Source organism: Panthera uncia, assembly GCF_023721935.1.
Source record: "Panthera uncia isolate 11264 chromosome C1 unlocalized genomic scaffold, Puncia_PCG_1.0 HiC_scaffold_3, whole genome shotgun sequence".
NCBI classification, from domain to species: Eukaryota; Metazoa; Chordata; class Mammalia; order Carnivora; family Felidae; genus Panthera; species Panthera uncia.
This window is the reverse complement of record NW_026057584.1, coordinates 18,556,529-18,572,077: the sequence shown is the minus strand read 5'-3', so window position 1 is coordinate 18,572,077 and position 15,549 is coordinate 18,556,529. Positions and strand designations below refer to the sequence as shown.

The 15,549-nt window shown below is 46.2% G+C and overlaps 1 protein-coding gene across 4 annotated transcripts in view; it reads right to left on the bottom strand.

Annotated features, from left to right (window-relative positions):
- Window positions 1-1,409: 1,409 nt before the first annotated feature.
- NHEJ1 (non-homologous end joining factor 1) overlaps window positions 1,410-15,549 on the bottom strand; it is an 81,209-nt gene continuing 67,069 nt past the window's right edge. For 2 of the 4 annotated variants that reach the window (XM_049614859.1, XM_049614858.1), the window contains exons 6-8: window positions 3,063-3,180; window positions 2,348-2,466; window positions 1,410-1,931 (exon numbers count right to left, since the gene is read on the bottom strand). In XM_049614859.1, the coding sequence (XP_049470816.1) occupies window positions 1,857-1,931; window positions 2,348-2,466; window positions 3,063-3,180 (312 nt within the window). In that variant the 3' untranslated portion in view covers window positions 1,410-1,856. Of the gene's footprint in view, window positions 1,932-2,347; window positions 2,467-3,062; window positions 3,181-11,226; window positions 11,297-15,549 lie in introns of all 4 variants that reach the window. The other 2 variants (XR_007454279.1, XM_049614860.1) reach the window with 2 other exon arrangements.

The window sequence follows — 15,549 nt, the reverse complement described above, 5'->3', positions numbered from 1 at the left end:
AGTCACGACAGTGGGGCACTGTGATCTGGAGGTGAAGAGTTATCAACGGTGACTGGGAATGAGCCCCGGTGGAGCTCTCAGACTGGGCTAGTCAGTAAAAGCATGGGGGTCCTGAAGTCCTGAAAGGCTCCGGCTGTGAAGAGGTGATGGGAACTACAAGATCCTATTGAAAGGAAGCAAGATCATAGGAGAAGGGCAGTTACAGTGGAAGATAGAAAAGGCCTAACACCCTTCCTGGAAAACGTTTTCTGTAATGTACATACGGATGCAGTGAAGAACTCAAAAGTCTGGGTTCAAATGCTGGCTGTTACTTATTAGCTGAATGACCTTTGATAAGTCACTTAATCACTTCAAGACTGTATTTCTTAATGGATTAACAGTATCTTCATCATACGATGCTATGAGGATTCAATGCCAGGTAGTTATTAGAGTACTTAGTATATATTAACTGCTCAGTAACTTTTAGCTGCCTATTATTATTGCTGTTCTTATTATAATTATTATTACTTTATCATTGCTTGGATTGTCCTCTTCCCCATGACTTGACATAAGGACAGAAACACCCATCCCAGACAGAGAAGACATGGGGATGAGGAGGCATTTGACCATCATAAGTAAATAAGCCCGAAAAGGCCCCCGTGGGTTCTGCCCCCATTCCTTCCTCTACCTAACAGCTCCCAGTAAACATCGGGGTTCTACTTTCCTTCCTGTCTCTCCTAAATAATGTTTCAGATGGTCTTACCCATAGAGGAAAACCTAGCAGAAAAGGCCATGGGACTTTGCCAATCCTGGTCTGCTAAATCTTTCCAGATCTGTCCAAAGAGTGGACTTTTTAACTAAGATTCTTCCTATCTCATACAAATTTTGCCTTTTTTCCTGCTAAGCACTATTCATTCCCTAGGCCAATTCAGTTGTCCCAGAGAACTCTGTGACCATTCCTGTTCCCTGCTGTCCTATCTTCTCGAGTTCTTCTAGTTACCATGTTATTTGAAGTGGCATGAAGGACGGGAGAATAAAATTCCTTTCTCTCCCACTCCAGTGGGAAACTACCTCGGCCCTTGTGCTCGAAGCTCTTTATAATTTCAATCCCATATTGTGGTTTAGTCTGTTGTCTATGCCTTGGAAACAGACAAAAAAAAAAAAAACAAGGACAAAAAACAAAACAACACCCCATATGAAGTTGGGCAAAGGAGAACAGCAGCAATCTGTTCTGTCTGTGCCCACCACGGAAAGAGTTCTCAAGATCAAAGTTCCCAAATGGAGGCTTAGCGTAGGCCACATGAGAGAAGCATGAGAAGAATCTGAAGGAGCAGATTGAGGGCCTAAACTTCACCTAGAGACAACAATGGGTGGGGCCCAGTAAAGTGAAATAGGTTGGTCATGTTACATAGAATAAGCAATCTCGAAAGCAGGGGGGTGTGACTGCTTTTTATTCCATGCTTAAGAGAGAAGTGGGTCTCTGAGGAGCACCTGGGACTGGCTAGAGACTCTTAAGAAAGGTAGATAGGCTTCCTGAGCATGTTGAGCTTTTTTGCTGGCTTGCCCTATGTATCTAAAGTCCACGGTAGGACCCTGGGTCTGGAGAACCTCTAACAAAAGAGAGGAAGGTATGGGATTCTCAGAAGCTGGCTTCCACTTGGATAGGGAAGGCCAATGGCCAACAGGCTAGAGCCAAGATTCCCTTGGTCAACAGTACCCATGCCTTTCAACATGGACTTCAGTTATCTTGCCCCTACAGTGGGGCCTCAGACTATATAACTCTGTGTCAGAGATACTCCTGCCATGGGAGTGCCTTTTAGGCTGACATTAGGGCACTATTCTCCAGGTCCATCCTCAGCAGTTGAGACAGTGACAGGTTAACTGAAGAGCCCCCTTAGCTTCTTCCTCTTGACTTTTGATAACTGAGGTCTCTTCACAGGGCCTGAAGGACCCTAGAAAGAAAAGGAATCCAAGTTAATAGAGGTTTCGAACAGTTCCACTTAGGTTAGGTTGCTCCCCCGACTCTGGGTGGGATGAGTGGCTGGCACAGGTGGTCTGAAGTCTGTGCTGGGCCGTGAATGTGACACAAGACCCTATGCAATGTGTACATCCCTTCTCCTGCAGGGAACAACCTCATAGACTATCACTGGAAGCGGGGTAAGGGAGAGAAGGAGTCAAGGTCCCTCAGTCAGTACAGGAATTGCAGAGAGGAAATACCAAAGTAAGATGCACAAGACCATGATTCTCCATATAGAAATCCATAATCTAGAGGCCTGGTCACAAATACCCTCCAGTATTTGTTAAGGCAGCATCAACTAGGTGATAGCCGTGGGGTCTCTGGCTCAGGGGCTACAGGTGCATGACTCACTGTGGGGTCTTTCTCAGTCACTGGGAGGGATGGTGCTGAGGAGACCGGCTCTTCTGGCTGGCTCAGAAGTTGGTTTTCAGTTCCTTGTGGGGAGGTACTGCTTGAGGGCTGAGGATCTCCTGAAATCAGAAAGATCAAGAGAAGACAGTGATAAATGTCTTCTTCTTACCAGGAAGGCATTAGCATTTACCAAGCATTCTGATAAAGGCCAGGGTTTAGTACTAAGATATAAACAGACAGAAGTAGCCACAAATCCAACTTCCAGCTGACTTTTGGAAAGCTCTGTGTCTACTTTGAAGATTCCCCAGGCCCACTTTAACTAGGTAGGACAAGAGCTTCTTTGACTCAAAACAGCCAACTACTCTTCAATAGACATTTCCTACCATGTCTCAGGTAGAGAGATTAATCTTTCTCCTGGTCCTCTCACTAATTCTCCAAATACCTAGACCAGTTCCAATAGAAGTTTCTGCAGTGATGGAAATGTCTGCATCTTCACTGTCCGCCTTGGTAGCCGCTGGCCACATGTGGCCACACGTAGCTATTGAGCATTTGAAATGTGGCTACAGCAAAGGAGGACATGTATTTTTCATTTTATTTCATTTATTCATTTTTAATTTAAATTTAAATCATGACTACCATATTGGACAGCACAGACCTATACCTTAACTCTAACCCCAGGGAGACCAAGAACCTCCACAGCTACGGAGCTACTCACCATTGCCTTGATGCTCCTGTCTCACTTGGATCTCTTGTCTGGTGACTGCCACATACAGATTCTGTAAATGCATGACAAAGGGTCTTCCGTCACCTACATGGCATGCCTCTGGTAGTTTCTAGAGGGGAGAGAAGATGTTGTCATTGGTTGTACTCTATTGCCAGAGAAAAGGAGTTTGATATTTCCACTGGCAGAAATGGCACCAAACCCAAAAGAATTTATGTAGGGAAGTTAGATCCAGTATAGGACATCCATATCCATATATTGTTGGGAACAATATAAGACCTCTTGTGAGCTCCTCTCCTCTGAAAGGCAACTCCAAATGTATATCTTTAATTCCCCCAATACTTAAAGTCTATTATGTTTTCCCATGAATACCCCTGGGGTACCCATGGGTCTCTGGGGTCTTTCTCCCAAAGGGATGACCTCCTAAAGGACTGTTTTAGGAAATCATCTTCCCTACATTGTCCCTGAGCTGTACAGATGACTGTTTTACTTAAATTCACTCCTACAATTCCACACTAGAGAGAGAAAAAAAAGATGAAATCCAGGGAAGGGGAGAAAGAGCAGAATGGGAATGACAGACTGAGAGATAAGACTATAAATTATGGAGCTGTGAAGTTCAGTTAGAGGAGATGGGAGAACTAAATTTTGCAAAGCTTTGGAGGCTTCCCTGCCATTTTACATTCCTTACTGCAATCCCATGGTGCTTTACTGTAATCCCTGAACCGACAAATGGGGTTCCCCCAGGAGGGGAGAAAAATTGATTCTTTAAAAAAATTTTTTTTAATGTTTATTTTTGAGAGAGAGAGAGAAAGAAAGAGAGGCAGAGAAAGAGGGAGACACAGAATCCAAAGCAGGTTCCAGGCTCTGAGCTGTCAGCACAGAGCCCGACGCGGGCCTTGAACTCACGAAATGTGAGATCATGACCTGAGTGGAAGTCAGATGCTTAACCGACTGAGCCACCCAGGTGCCCTGAAAATTGATTCTTGAGGCATAAAAACATCTTACTCTTTTCAAGTATGAAAGATCAGGGCATCTAGGTGGCTCAGTTCATTATGTGTCCAACTCTCAATTTCAGCTCAGGTAGTGATTTCACTGTTCGTTGGGATCTAGCTTCACGTTGGGCTCTATGTTGACAGCATGGAGCCTGTTTGTGATTCTCTCTCTCTCTCTCTCTCTCTCTCTCTCTCTCTCTCTTTCTGCCCCTCCCCTGCTCATGTGTGTGCACACTCTTTCTCTCAAAATAAATAAATAAACATTAAAAAAATTTTAAAGTATGAAAGATAACACATACCATATATAAACAGAATTTTGGCATGTCTGTGGATTAAAATTTCTTGAGAGGAAGTGATTAGAAAAAAGTGTCTTAAAAGGCTCCTTATGGGGTGCCTGGGTGGCTCAGTCAGTTGAGTGTCTAACTCTTGAATTCAGCTCAGGTCATGATCTAACGGTTCTTGGGATCGAGCCCCCCATGGGGCTCTGTGCTGAACTCGAGGAGCCTGCTTGGGATTCTTTCTCTCCCACTCTCCCTGCCCCTCCAGCCCTGTCCTCACCTTAAAAATAAATAAACAAACATTTAAAAAAGGTTCCTTAGCAAGGTGATAATGAGAAAAAAGTTGAGAAATACCACTATCATCACACTCTGTTTCCTTCCTTGTGAATGAACCATGGATTTACATCTACAGGAAAATGCTTTGCCTAGTTCAAGTTTCGTACACTTGGCTTAACTGAGTTGAAGTAATGGCTGAAGACGGAAGAAAGGCAATAAAAACGAGATGAAGGAGCATGGTATCCCGTGGTCCTAAGCCTGGCTGCACTCCGGAATCTTGGAAAGGACCCAGAGTAACTTCCCCTGTCCCTGTGCATGCAAACAGTCATGGTCCCAGCCAAGCTAGCAGGTCTCTGAGGGAAGCTGTGCCAGCAGCTCACATGGGCACCAATCCAAGCATCCTGGATCGACCCACATCTTGTGTCAAGGGCACTTGCTCTGTGCTATAAGGGCATTCGTTTCTGAAACCCACCATGGGAGAAGGCTGGAAGAAAGAAAGTGGGAGAAGCAGTGAAGTAGTTGCTGAACCACAGTCAGGATTATCTTTCCCTGAGTAGGGTGGTGGCTGGAAAACTTGTTGATGCCCAGGAAATGTAACACACATTTATACTCCAATCCCATTTCCCTAAGGACCACATCAGGCTTGGACTTCCCCTGGAAACCACAGATAATGAATCAGGAGCCTTAAGTTGAAACTTTGCTTCTAGCCAATAATCACCCCAGGAGTAAAACAGCCCTGAGGAACAAACTGAAACAGGGAAGGCAAACTATCAGGCCACACACCTCTACCTGGCCTCACTCTCCTTCTTAGTGTCAGCTTCCCCAAGCCACCTCCTCCAGCAGAACGTCCTCTACTCTACAGCCAGAGAGCCCTGACAGTGGAGAGGTCAACAGCTGTTCTCCTTCCTTATGTCTCATGTTTCCAGACTGCTCAAGAAATGGGGGCTCTCAGGGCACCTGGGTGGCTCAGTCAGTTAAGCGTCTGACTCTTGATTTTGGCTCAGGTCATGATCTCAAGGTTCATGAGATCGAGCCCAGTGTCAGGGTCCCACGCTTGGAATTCTCTCTTTCCCTCTCTCTCTGTCCCTCACCCGCTCACATGTGTGCATGTGCTCTCTCTCTCTCTCTCTCTCAAAATAAATCTTTAAAAAAAGAAAAGAAAGATGGCCTCTCTTAAGGGTCCTCCACACACAGCTTGTTAGGCATGGTGCTGCCTGTACAAATGGGCTAGGCAGAATCTAGGCAGTCCCATGTCACCCCCTCCTGCCCTTTCTATGGAACTAAGCAGACTCATAAATTTTCTAGGGTGATTTTTAGCCAGCTCCTGCATTTAGTGTCAAAATGAAAGGCCACTAAAGCCAGTGCTGTCCTGAACCTAAGTTCAAATACAGAATCTGTATCTTAAACCTCTTCCATCCTTCCCTGTCTCAGGGACATCTGGTCTCGCAGCTGTTGTCAAAAGTCACCCCACCTGAGTATTCCCTGAAAAGTACTACAAAGAGAATATGGGTACATTTGCTGCATATTTACTATGTGCTAGATACTGTCAACGTATTAACCCATTTGCCTTGTTCACTGCTGTTTCCCTGGTACCTAGAACAACAATAACGACTTGTGAGTTGGGGCGCCTGAGCCGTGCAGTCAGTTAAGCTTCTGGCTCTTGATTTCAGCTCAGGGCATGATCTCACGGTTGTGGGATCAAGCCCCGTGTCGGGCTCTACACTGACAGCATGGAGGCCACTTCGGATTCTCTCTCTCTCCCCTTCTCTCTCTGCCTATCCCCATGCTGGCATTCTCTCTCTTTCAAAATAAATCAATAAACATTAAAAACAAAGTAACTATTTGTGAAGGAATGAACATGGCAGGCACTGGTAAGACCCCGTTTTCCCAAGGTGGTGCCTACTGGCAAGCAGTGGAGCAGGATTAGAACCCAGAGAGGTGGGCTTTAGTGCCCGTGCATACAATGACTACCCTGCTTACTTCCGGAAACAGCAGAATTTTAGTCAAAAGGGCAACACAGCCTTTCCCAGGATCACAACGCTCTCTTGCCTCACATCACAGTTCACTTGCCTAAACTCCCATCCAGCTCAGGAACACACTCTCTCAGGGAACAAGGAAGGAATGAGCAGAGAAAATGGACGTTCTACCTGAAAAGCTGGCCCCACCTGGAACCCTCAGGGGGCTGAGGCCATCCCTCAATTCCATTCCAGCCATTCCCATCATCACTGACTCCGCAGGCATCATCCTCACAATATGCAAGGAGAAGGAGGTGGAGAGGCCCGGCTTGGGAAGGAGGAACATTAGCTCCATGCAGGACAATGGCAGGGGCGAGCTAGGGCAGGCGGCAGAGATCAAAGGGAGAACATTGGGGTCAGGACTAAGAAAAGCAAATAGCAGTGCCCCCTGCCATAAGTACAAAGGAGCCAGGAGCAAGGTGTACCAGCCACAAAGCAGGTCACTGCCCAGAGTGGGGAGGGGAAGAAGAGACAGGTCAGTCTACTGTATAATGTGTTCATCCGATTAACCCAGAATCAGTGCTACGCAGCAAAAAGCTATTAAGATTCTCCCACGTGCCAGGCACTGCAGGACTGGGGCGAGGGGGAAAGACGTATACCCTACCCTCCTCAGAACAGGACTGAGCTAGTCTAAGATTTAAAATAAGAGTCCCTGCCTCAAAGAGTATATTCAGGTGCAAGGAACGGGCAGTGTAGGGTTTTTTCCAAGTGTTGTGTTATCACAGAGTTATAAACAAAGAGTATTAAGAACCCAGAGAAGAAGAAAGAGGAGGAATTTGAGAGTCTCCCAAAAAGCCTGGGGTGGGGAGGGTGACACCTGGCTAGCCGTGCAAGGTTAGACTGTGAAGGTGGGGAGCTGTGTGAGGCACAAAGGTGTGAAAAGACAAGACACACATGTTGATGTATCTCATGGGAAACAGGACCCGAAGGCGAAGTTCATACCCACCAGATTGCTAAGGGCTTCGTTTTTTGAATTAAGGGTATGCCCGTGGGAGGTTCCTTTTGTTTCACAAAGTGGCTTTCTCTACTACACCCGTGCTTGCCAAGGCTTGCTTGGCTCCAAACGAATACTGAATCAAGCGTGAGGGGTCAGAAGCATTCTCCAAGTTTGCCTCTGCAGGCTTTTGGCAACATTTAGCACCTCTTCACTAACCATTACACTGTGACTCTTCAGGAGTCCCACAGCGACACTTCTCTCCCATCTCCAGTTTGCTGGGACTTTGGCCCCTGCCATCTGGCCATATCAGAAGCTTTAGGAAAACCAAAGCTACAGATCCTCTAGGGCATTTTATTTCCCCTTCTTTTCCCTACTGCAGCTCATTTCAGTTCCCAGTGCCCAAACTCCCCTCTGTCGTGGAGCTGTGTCTGTAGCTCCCATCACTATGAGTCCTCAAACTCACTCCCAGGGGTCCAGAAATTCCAAGGCTCCCTCTTACTCTCTGACCCCAGCAGGATCTGCTGGAGAGATCCCAATTGTCTCTTTCCATTAGAAATAAGACGTTAGACAGGGGTGGGGTGCCTGGGTGGCTCAGTCGGTTGGGCGTCCAACTTCAGCTCAGGTCGTGATCTCAAGGTTAGTGAGTTCAAGCCCCAAATCAGGCTCTGTGCTAACAGCTCAGAGCCTGGAGCCTGCTTTGGATTCTGTGTCTCCCTCTCTTTGTACCCCTCCCCAGCTTTCTCTCTCTCTCTCTCTCTCTCTCTCTCTCTTTCTCTCTCTCTCTGTCTCTCTCAAAAATAAATAAAACATTAAAAAAAAAAAAGAAATAAAAGGTCAGATTCCCAACCTCACTCTCCACCTCCCTACCCACCCTCACCCCGCCCCAACTCCATCCCTCCTTTCCTCTGAAGCTGTTTCAGAAAAGAAACTTTTAGAGTCCTGGGTAAAGAAAGGCTGGACCCTGACTGACAGTAGCTCACCCTACTCAATAGGGGCCCACAGCCGAGGAGACTGGGTGTAGGGGACAAAGGAGAAAAGGGAACAGACCAAGTGTCAGCCCTGAGCAGGTCTTTGGTGCCAGCACCAGGCCCAGAAGCCTGTGCAGCGCCCAGCCCCCAGGCCCCCACAGACTGTACTGTCACACACCAGGGCAGAGCCCCCAAAGCATGATTCCCTAAGGGTAGGAGTCCCTCTCCTCCCTCACGCAACCTGGTAAACTCTGCTGGGATGTTCACAAACTTCCTCGCCTGGAGAAAGCAAGTCCCAGTTTAGGAAATCATGGTGATTTGCATCATTAGCTCCGTTTAGGGTTAAGGGCACATTGGAAAATTCTTCTAGGGTCCCACATTACCCAAGGGTTACCAAAATAGCGAAGAAGGAGAAAAACGGTTTAGGAAGATGACTAATTAGAAAGACTCTAACAAACAGAACTCCCCAGTGCTCCTCTCCACCTTCAATCCATTCACCCAACAAATATTTACTGACCATCTACGGTATTCGGGATGATTGAGATGCTGGGGATATAACAGATCGAACACAAGAGATAAGAAAAAAATCTCCTGCTCTCCTGAAGTCTACATGCTAGAGAGGGGGATCAACAACAAACATATAGCTAATTAAAACATACACTCTATCAGATGGTGACCACAGAGAAAAATAAATCAGCACAGGCGTTATGGGATTGGGGCAGGATTGTGCTGCAATTTTTATCAGAGGCCAAAGAAGGCCTCACTGAGAGAGTTAATATTTTTTAACAACCCAAACAGAAGTGAGAGAATGATCCACATGGCTCTCTGGGTCAAGGGACTAGATTCCCAGTTTGCCTGGGTCCAGTCCCCGCTTATGCCTGTTGCCGTTCATTAATAGAGGTCCCTTTCTCCCTGATTCAGTCCTAGTTTGCACGATAAATTAGACAGTCACCCTGTACCAGAGGACGAGCATGGCAGCTATGTGCCTGTGTGTTTGTGTATTTTTTTGAAATCGGCAGTTAATGTAGTTTATTAGCTTTTGTTCTGGAGGATGGGAAGCCATTAGAGTTTACAAAGGAGTGAAATGATCTGATTTACATTTTGAAAGCATCACTCTGAGTGTTGAAGGACCAGAGAAGAAGTAGGCAGATCTTGTAGAAGGCTGCTAGGATGACCAGGAGAGCCTGGGCCTGGGTGGTAGAGAGGAGGTGGCAACGAAGTGACCAGATTCTGGGTATGTCTGAGGGTATGGCCAACAGGATCTGCCGATGGAGTGGGTGTAGCATTCGTAAGGAGTCAAGGATCACCCCATTCCAGAACAGAAGGTGGATGTCACAGAGGGATGATCCAGAAACCGAAAATAAATCCCCAGACCAAAGGAAACCTGAAATGACCTCTAAGTCTGCAACACAGAGCCAGCTGTGGTAGCAAAAGGGTGAGACTAGAAGGAAAGGTGAATCCAATGCCCAGGGGAAGTATCACGGTATAAAAAGAGAAAGCCCAAAGCGGCTTCTCACTCAAAGAGGAAGCAGGAAGATTATCCAGGGATTAGAAAAATAAATTCTTAGAAGAAAAAAGAGAAGTAGAAGCAAGCTTTAAGGTCTGGCTTGAGAGTCCAAAGACTTGGATTTGTACCTTAGGTCTATTTGCTAGCAGGAACACTTAGGGCAAGTTATTATACTTAATCAATGTCTGATCTTGAGAGAGAGAGAGAAAGAGAGATGGAGGGATGGGTAGATGGGTGGGATGGGGGGGTAACTAACAACAACTATGGTCATGGTTCATGGAAGGATTAAATGAGAGAGTAGAGTAAGAACCCAAGAAATGTCTGTCCCTTCCCTTTGCAAGGCACACCGAGACTTCTCTTGCCTGGAAAAGTCCAGTGCCAAGGAGGCTCAAGAAATGTCTTGATGCTCTAGTGCAGACAGAGAAACCAGGTCTGACTCAATTATTAACCCTTCCCCACTGCTCTTCCAACAGTTCAGTGAGAAGTCAAAGCCCAGAGCAGGGACACACTGTCATGGAAACCCTGGTTGGTAACCCTCAGGGAGTTCACTGCCCACCATTGCCACACTAGCCCACTCCTCAGACTCTGGTCAGGACCAAGGCCAGATGGCTTCTGTACCAACAAGTCCTGGCTTTAAACCCTCACTTTGCCAGTCAGCATCTATGTTCCTAACCTCTTTTGGCTCTGTTCCCTCACCAGAAAAGCAAGGATACCTAGTGACACCTGTTCATATGAGACTGCTAGAAGGGTCACACGCAATAATGTAAAGGTTGCCAGCTCGGTATATATTATGTCTCCCAATCTACCCCAAACTGCTCTGTTGCTTCTCAAAGATCTTCTTTGATCTCCCAAGTTCAGGACCTACCCGAGAGGTCAAGATCTTGCTTTTCATCCTCCTCACCCTCTTTTTTTTCTGGTGGGGCAGGTGCGACCCTGGAGAGTAAAGCTACCCTCTCCAGAGGCACACAGAGCACAAGCAGCTTGCTCCCCAAAAAACTTCAGCAAAAGCATTCCAACCAGCCCAATTTGTCCAACGATGCTTCCGCCAGGAACCCTTTCCCACCACCCCTTCCTGCTCCCTAATGTGCCTGGTGCAAAAGGCTCTGCCACGCCATTTCCATTTTAAACCAACACATGCTCAATCAACAAAGGCTATTTGGAAAGTAGAAAAACATAAAACATGACCTGCAGATACATCATCCACAGTTGACAGACAAATGTATTTTGATGGGATTGATCTCTGTTTCTTCAGAGTCTGAGAGAAAAAAAAAAAAAACATTAATGGGACAGAAAAAAGAGAGAGATGGCATTAATATCCAGGTTTTGCAAATACAACCGCTGGCTCTCCCTCCTCCGCACTTCAGTTACTCCACAGCAGCTCACTTGGATGAGCAGTTTTGGAGCTTCAAGCAAGATCCAGCCTCTGTCTTGTCCCTCACAGAGCACCCCTGTGAGTTCTCTCAGTTCGCTGATTGCAAATCTTGCTGATTTGGGAGAGAACACAGTACCCTGAGCACACAAGGCACGCTGCCCTTGAAGACGGCATGTGAAGTCCAGACGGCTGAGGCCGCTCCTGTGTTTGGTCTGGGTTAGCTTTGTTTGGGTCTGGGCCCCACCGGGCCTACCCTGACCACTCTGCCCGCCGCTGCTGACCTCACCGTGCTCTCCCGGCAGCCTCTAGCTCCTGAGCACCCGCCCACTCAGCGCTGGGCTCTGCTAAGGAGAGAGCACAGACAGGTCTGGACTTAATCTTGTGTTTGGGGGAAAAAAAATCTTGCACTGGGGACCCCGCAAATCAACTGCAGTCCATCTTGCCCCTCCCCACGTTAACGCGAGGTGGGAGAATGGCTGCGTGCATGCGTTCTTACATTCAGGCACGCAGGTATGCCGTCTAGTCAAATCAGTAAATCGCTTTGTGGCCTGCCCTTCTAATGGGATAATTTTGCTGCCTCTCTCTCTCTCTCACGGTGCTGGAAATGCAATGGAGATAAGATACGCGCATAGTTCAAAACAGTTCGAGATAAAGTCCAGTCCTACTTGTATTATTCAGATTTTTCTGGTTCCACTTGAGGCCTAGTGAGCTCCCTGAACTGCACAGCTAGAAGAGACGGGAGATGGGAAGAGAGACTATAAAAGAGATGTCCAAGTAGATGGCTTAAATAATATTAGTAAGATTAACATTTGGAGACACTTTTAATGTACTAGGTACTAGGCTAAGCATTTTAATGCATTATCTCAATTAATCTCCACAGTTACCCTATCAGCAAGGCACTAAAATCATTGTCATTTTATATATGAGAAAACAAGGGCCCAGAGAGGTTAAGTAACCTAACCAAGGCCACAGCTAGAAAGTGGTAGGGTGGGGAAGTAGAAGACCTGGGAAGCCGGACTCCAGAACGTACCCCTGAACCACTATGCTCTAATACCTCTTAGAGACACCCCACGAGACACGCATGTCTCCCTTCTGCCCTCGCAACCCATTCCCCACAAGGAAGCTGGTCCCCATTCTGAGGTCCAGTACTAGAAGCTAGCCCTCACCTACTTCTTAACTCCCCAAATAGCCCAAGAGGCTGACAGAAGGAAAAGACAGAAGGCCCTCCAGAGAAGGAAAGCCTTACTCAAGCCCTGGCATGTCCTCCGATGGTACTAGAAAATCAGAAACAGGAGTCTCTGGTACAGGGAGGCTCTAGACTCTAAATCTCCTTTTAAAATAAGTACAGCCCCTCAAAGTCATAGCAGGAAGGCCCCTCAGCTCTGCCCCAAAAGAAAAATAATGGTAAAGGGAGTGGAAGTGAAGGGGGGGGCGGGGGCCGCCGCTCTCATAAGAGCCCTTTGTGGTGGCTGCCTCTGAAAGGAGGTTTTGCTAGACAAGGTGGAACTTCTCAAGGTGACAAGCAAATGGTACAGCCTAAGCTGTGACCCTTTGCTCGCTCCAGAGCCACCCCTCCCCTTTGCAGGGCCAAGCCTAAACTGTCCCAAAGCCCCACCCAGCCCCAGCACAAACCGCGGCTTTCTAGTCTGGGGAGCGCCTCACAAGCGGCAAAGGGGCTGGGGGACCAAAGTGGTTTCCTGGGGGGGAGGAATCCTCGGAGCCCCTCAGAAACTTCAGCAGCAGCTCCCACTCCTTCTCCAAGAACAAGCAGCTCCTGTCAGCTCTGGCTTAGGGAGGGGACTCCGGCCAGCCTGTGCTGGGGAGACAACCAGTCTGAATGACCATCAAGCACCTCTCTCAAGTTCAGCCGCCTCACCATCCTTTCCCCAAACGGAGATGAAACAATGTGGTAAAAATCAGAAAGAAAAAGCGTCATATTTAATAACAACAAAAATCACAGCTATAAGGCAGGCACCTGGCTTTGAAAGCTCTGGATCCCTGCCCTGTGCCACGAGCAACTGTTCAGAAGTGCAGATTTCATTTTCTTTCTTGTTCCAGTGGAGAAGAGAGGACAGTCAGCTGGGTCTACGGGACACAGAGGTGATTTAGAGGACCCGCTAGTATTCTCTGTAGGACCTCTACCACTAAAGGGATTCTCTTTCACTCCAGATTACACGCCTGACAGCTGGGAACACAGCCCATGGCGGCTGTCACCTCATGGGCTCCCTGCCCCCACCACCACCGCGCCTTCTGCCTGCTCCCTGTAGGGTAACACAGTATCCTGTCTACCCTGCAGAATCTTACTCTAGAGGGTGATGCACCGCCTCCCCATATACACATAAGTACACACACACACACACACACACACACACACACACACTCATGAGAGGGGCCTGATCTTCATGACCTTAGGTAGGTAAAGATTTACTAGGACACAAATCACAAAGGAAAAGATTGATAAACTAGACTACACTAAAATTAGGAACTTCTGTTCACCAACAGATACCACCAAGAGCAAAACAGCAAGCTACAGAATGGGAGAAAATACCTGCAATACATACAAGCAATAACGGACTCATTTCTAGAATATATGAAGAATCTATGGAAAACTCTTAAAAATCAATATGAAAAAGACAAATCACTCAAGAGAAAATTGACAAAAGGCTTGGTCAAATCTAAATGACCAATAATTGCATGAAAATGTACAAAACCCCATTAGTTATTAGGGAAGTTAAAACCACAATAGGATGCCGCTACATACTTACTGTAATGGCTAATAGGGAAAGGGCAGATGATATGTGTTGACAAGGATTTGGTACAACCAGAACTCTCAGACGCTGCTTGTGTGAGTACAAACTGAGAGTCACTTTGGAAGACTGGCAACATCTACTAAATCTAAACATATGTGTAACTATGAAGAGACCATTCCAATTCTATGTATGTATCCAGTGCAAATGGATAAATTGTGGAATGATCTTACAATGAAATATTATCCAGAAATGAAAATTAACAAAGCGCTGCTCTCCACAACACGGGTAAACTTCATAAACATTTTATTGAGTGAAAGAAGTCAGGTATAAAAGAGTATATATCATGTATATAGTTCCATGTATATGAAGTTCAAAACAGGCAAAAATAACCTATCGTATTAGAAGTCGGGACAGCGGCAACCCTTTAGAGATGGCATGTACTGAGCAGAACTGAAAGTTTCTGGTTCCTGATTTGGGTGCTGATTATATGGCCATGCTCACTTTGTAACGATTCTTCAAGCTATCTGCTTATCATATGGACACTTTTCTGTATATATCTTACACTTCAATTTAAAACATTTATTAATAAAAGATAAACCACCATGGAAAGCAATCTGGCAGTTGCTCAAAGAGTTAAATGGAGAGTCACTATATGCCCCAGCAATTGTGCTCCTAGGTCTATACCAAGGAGAACTGAAAACTATGTTCATGCAAAAACTTTTACATGAATGTTCATAGCAGCATTATTCATAATAATCCCAAGGTGGAAACAACATGAGTGTCGACCAACTGATGAATGGATAAACAAAATGTGCCATACCCATATAATGGCAAATTATTCTGCCATAAAAAGGAACAAAGTACTGATACTTGCTTCAGAAGATGGATCTTGAAAACATCAAGTCAAGTGAAAGAAGCCAGATGCAAAATGCCCCATATTGTATAATTCCATTTGTGTAAAATATTCAGAATAGGCGAATCCACCTAGAGACAAAGTAGTTTAGCAATTTCCAGGAGCTGAGGGTGGGGGGGGGGAAATAAAGAGTGACTGCGGATCAGCACAGAGTTTCTTTTTTTAGGGTGATAAAAAGGTTCTGGAATCACAATAGCAGCTATGGCTGTACGACCCTGTGAGCATGCTAAAAACCACTGAATCGCACACTTCTGGTAAATGTTAAAGTATACAAATTGTAACTCAATTTTTAAAAGGATTTTTAAAAAAGATAAAGTCTCTGCTCTCCCCCCTCCTCTTGCCATTCTCCATTCTGTTTCCTCTTTTAGGAACAGACGCTTTGTGCTCGCTTTGGCAGCACCTATACTAAAATAGGAATAGACGCTTAGGCTCTCAACAGGCTTGGACAACTTTTAAAGGGCTTTAATACAGTC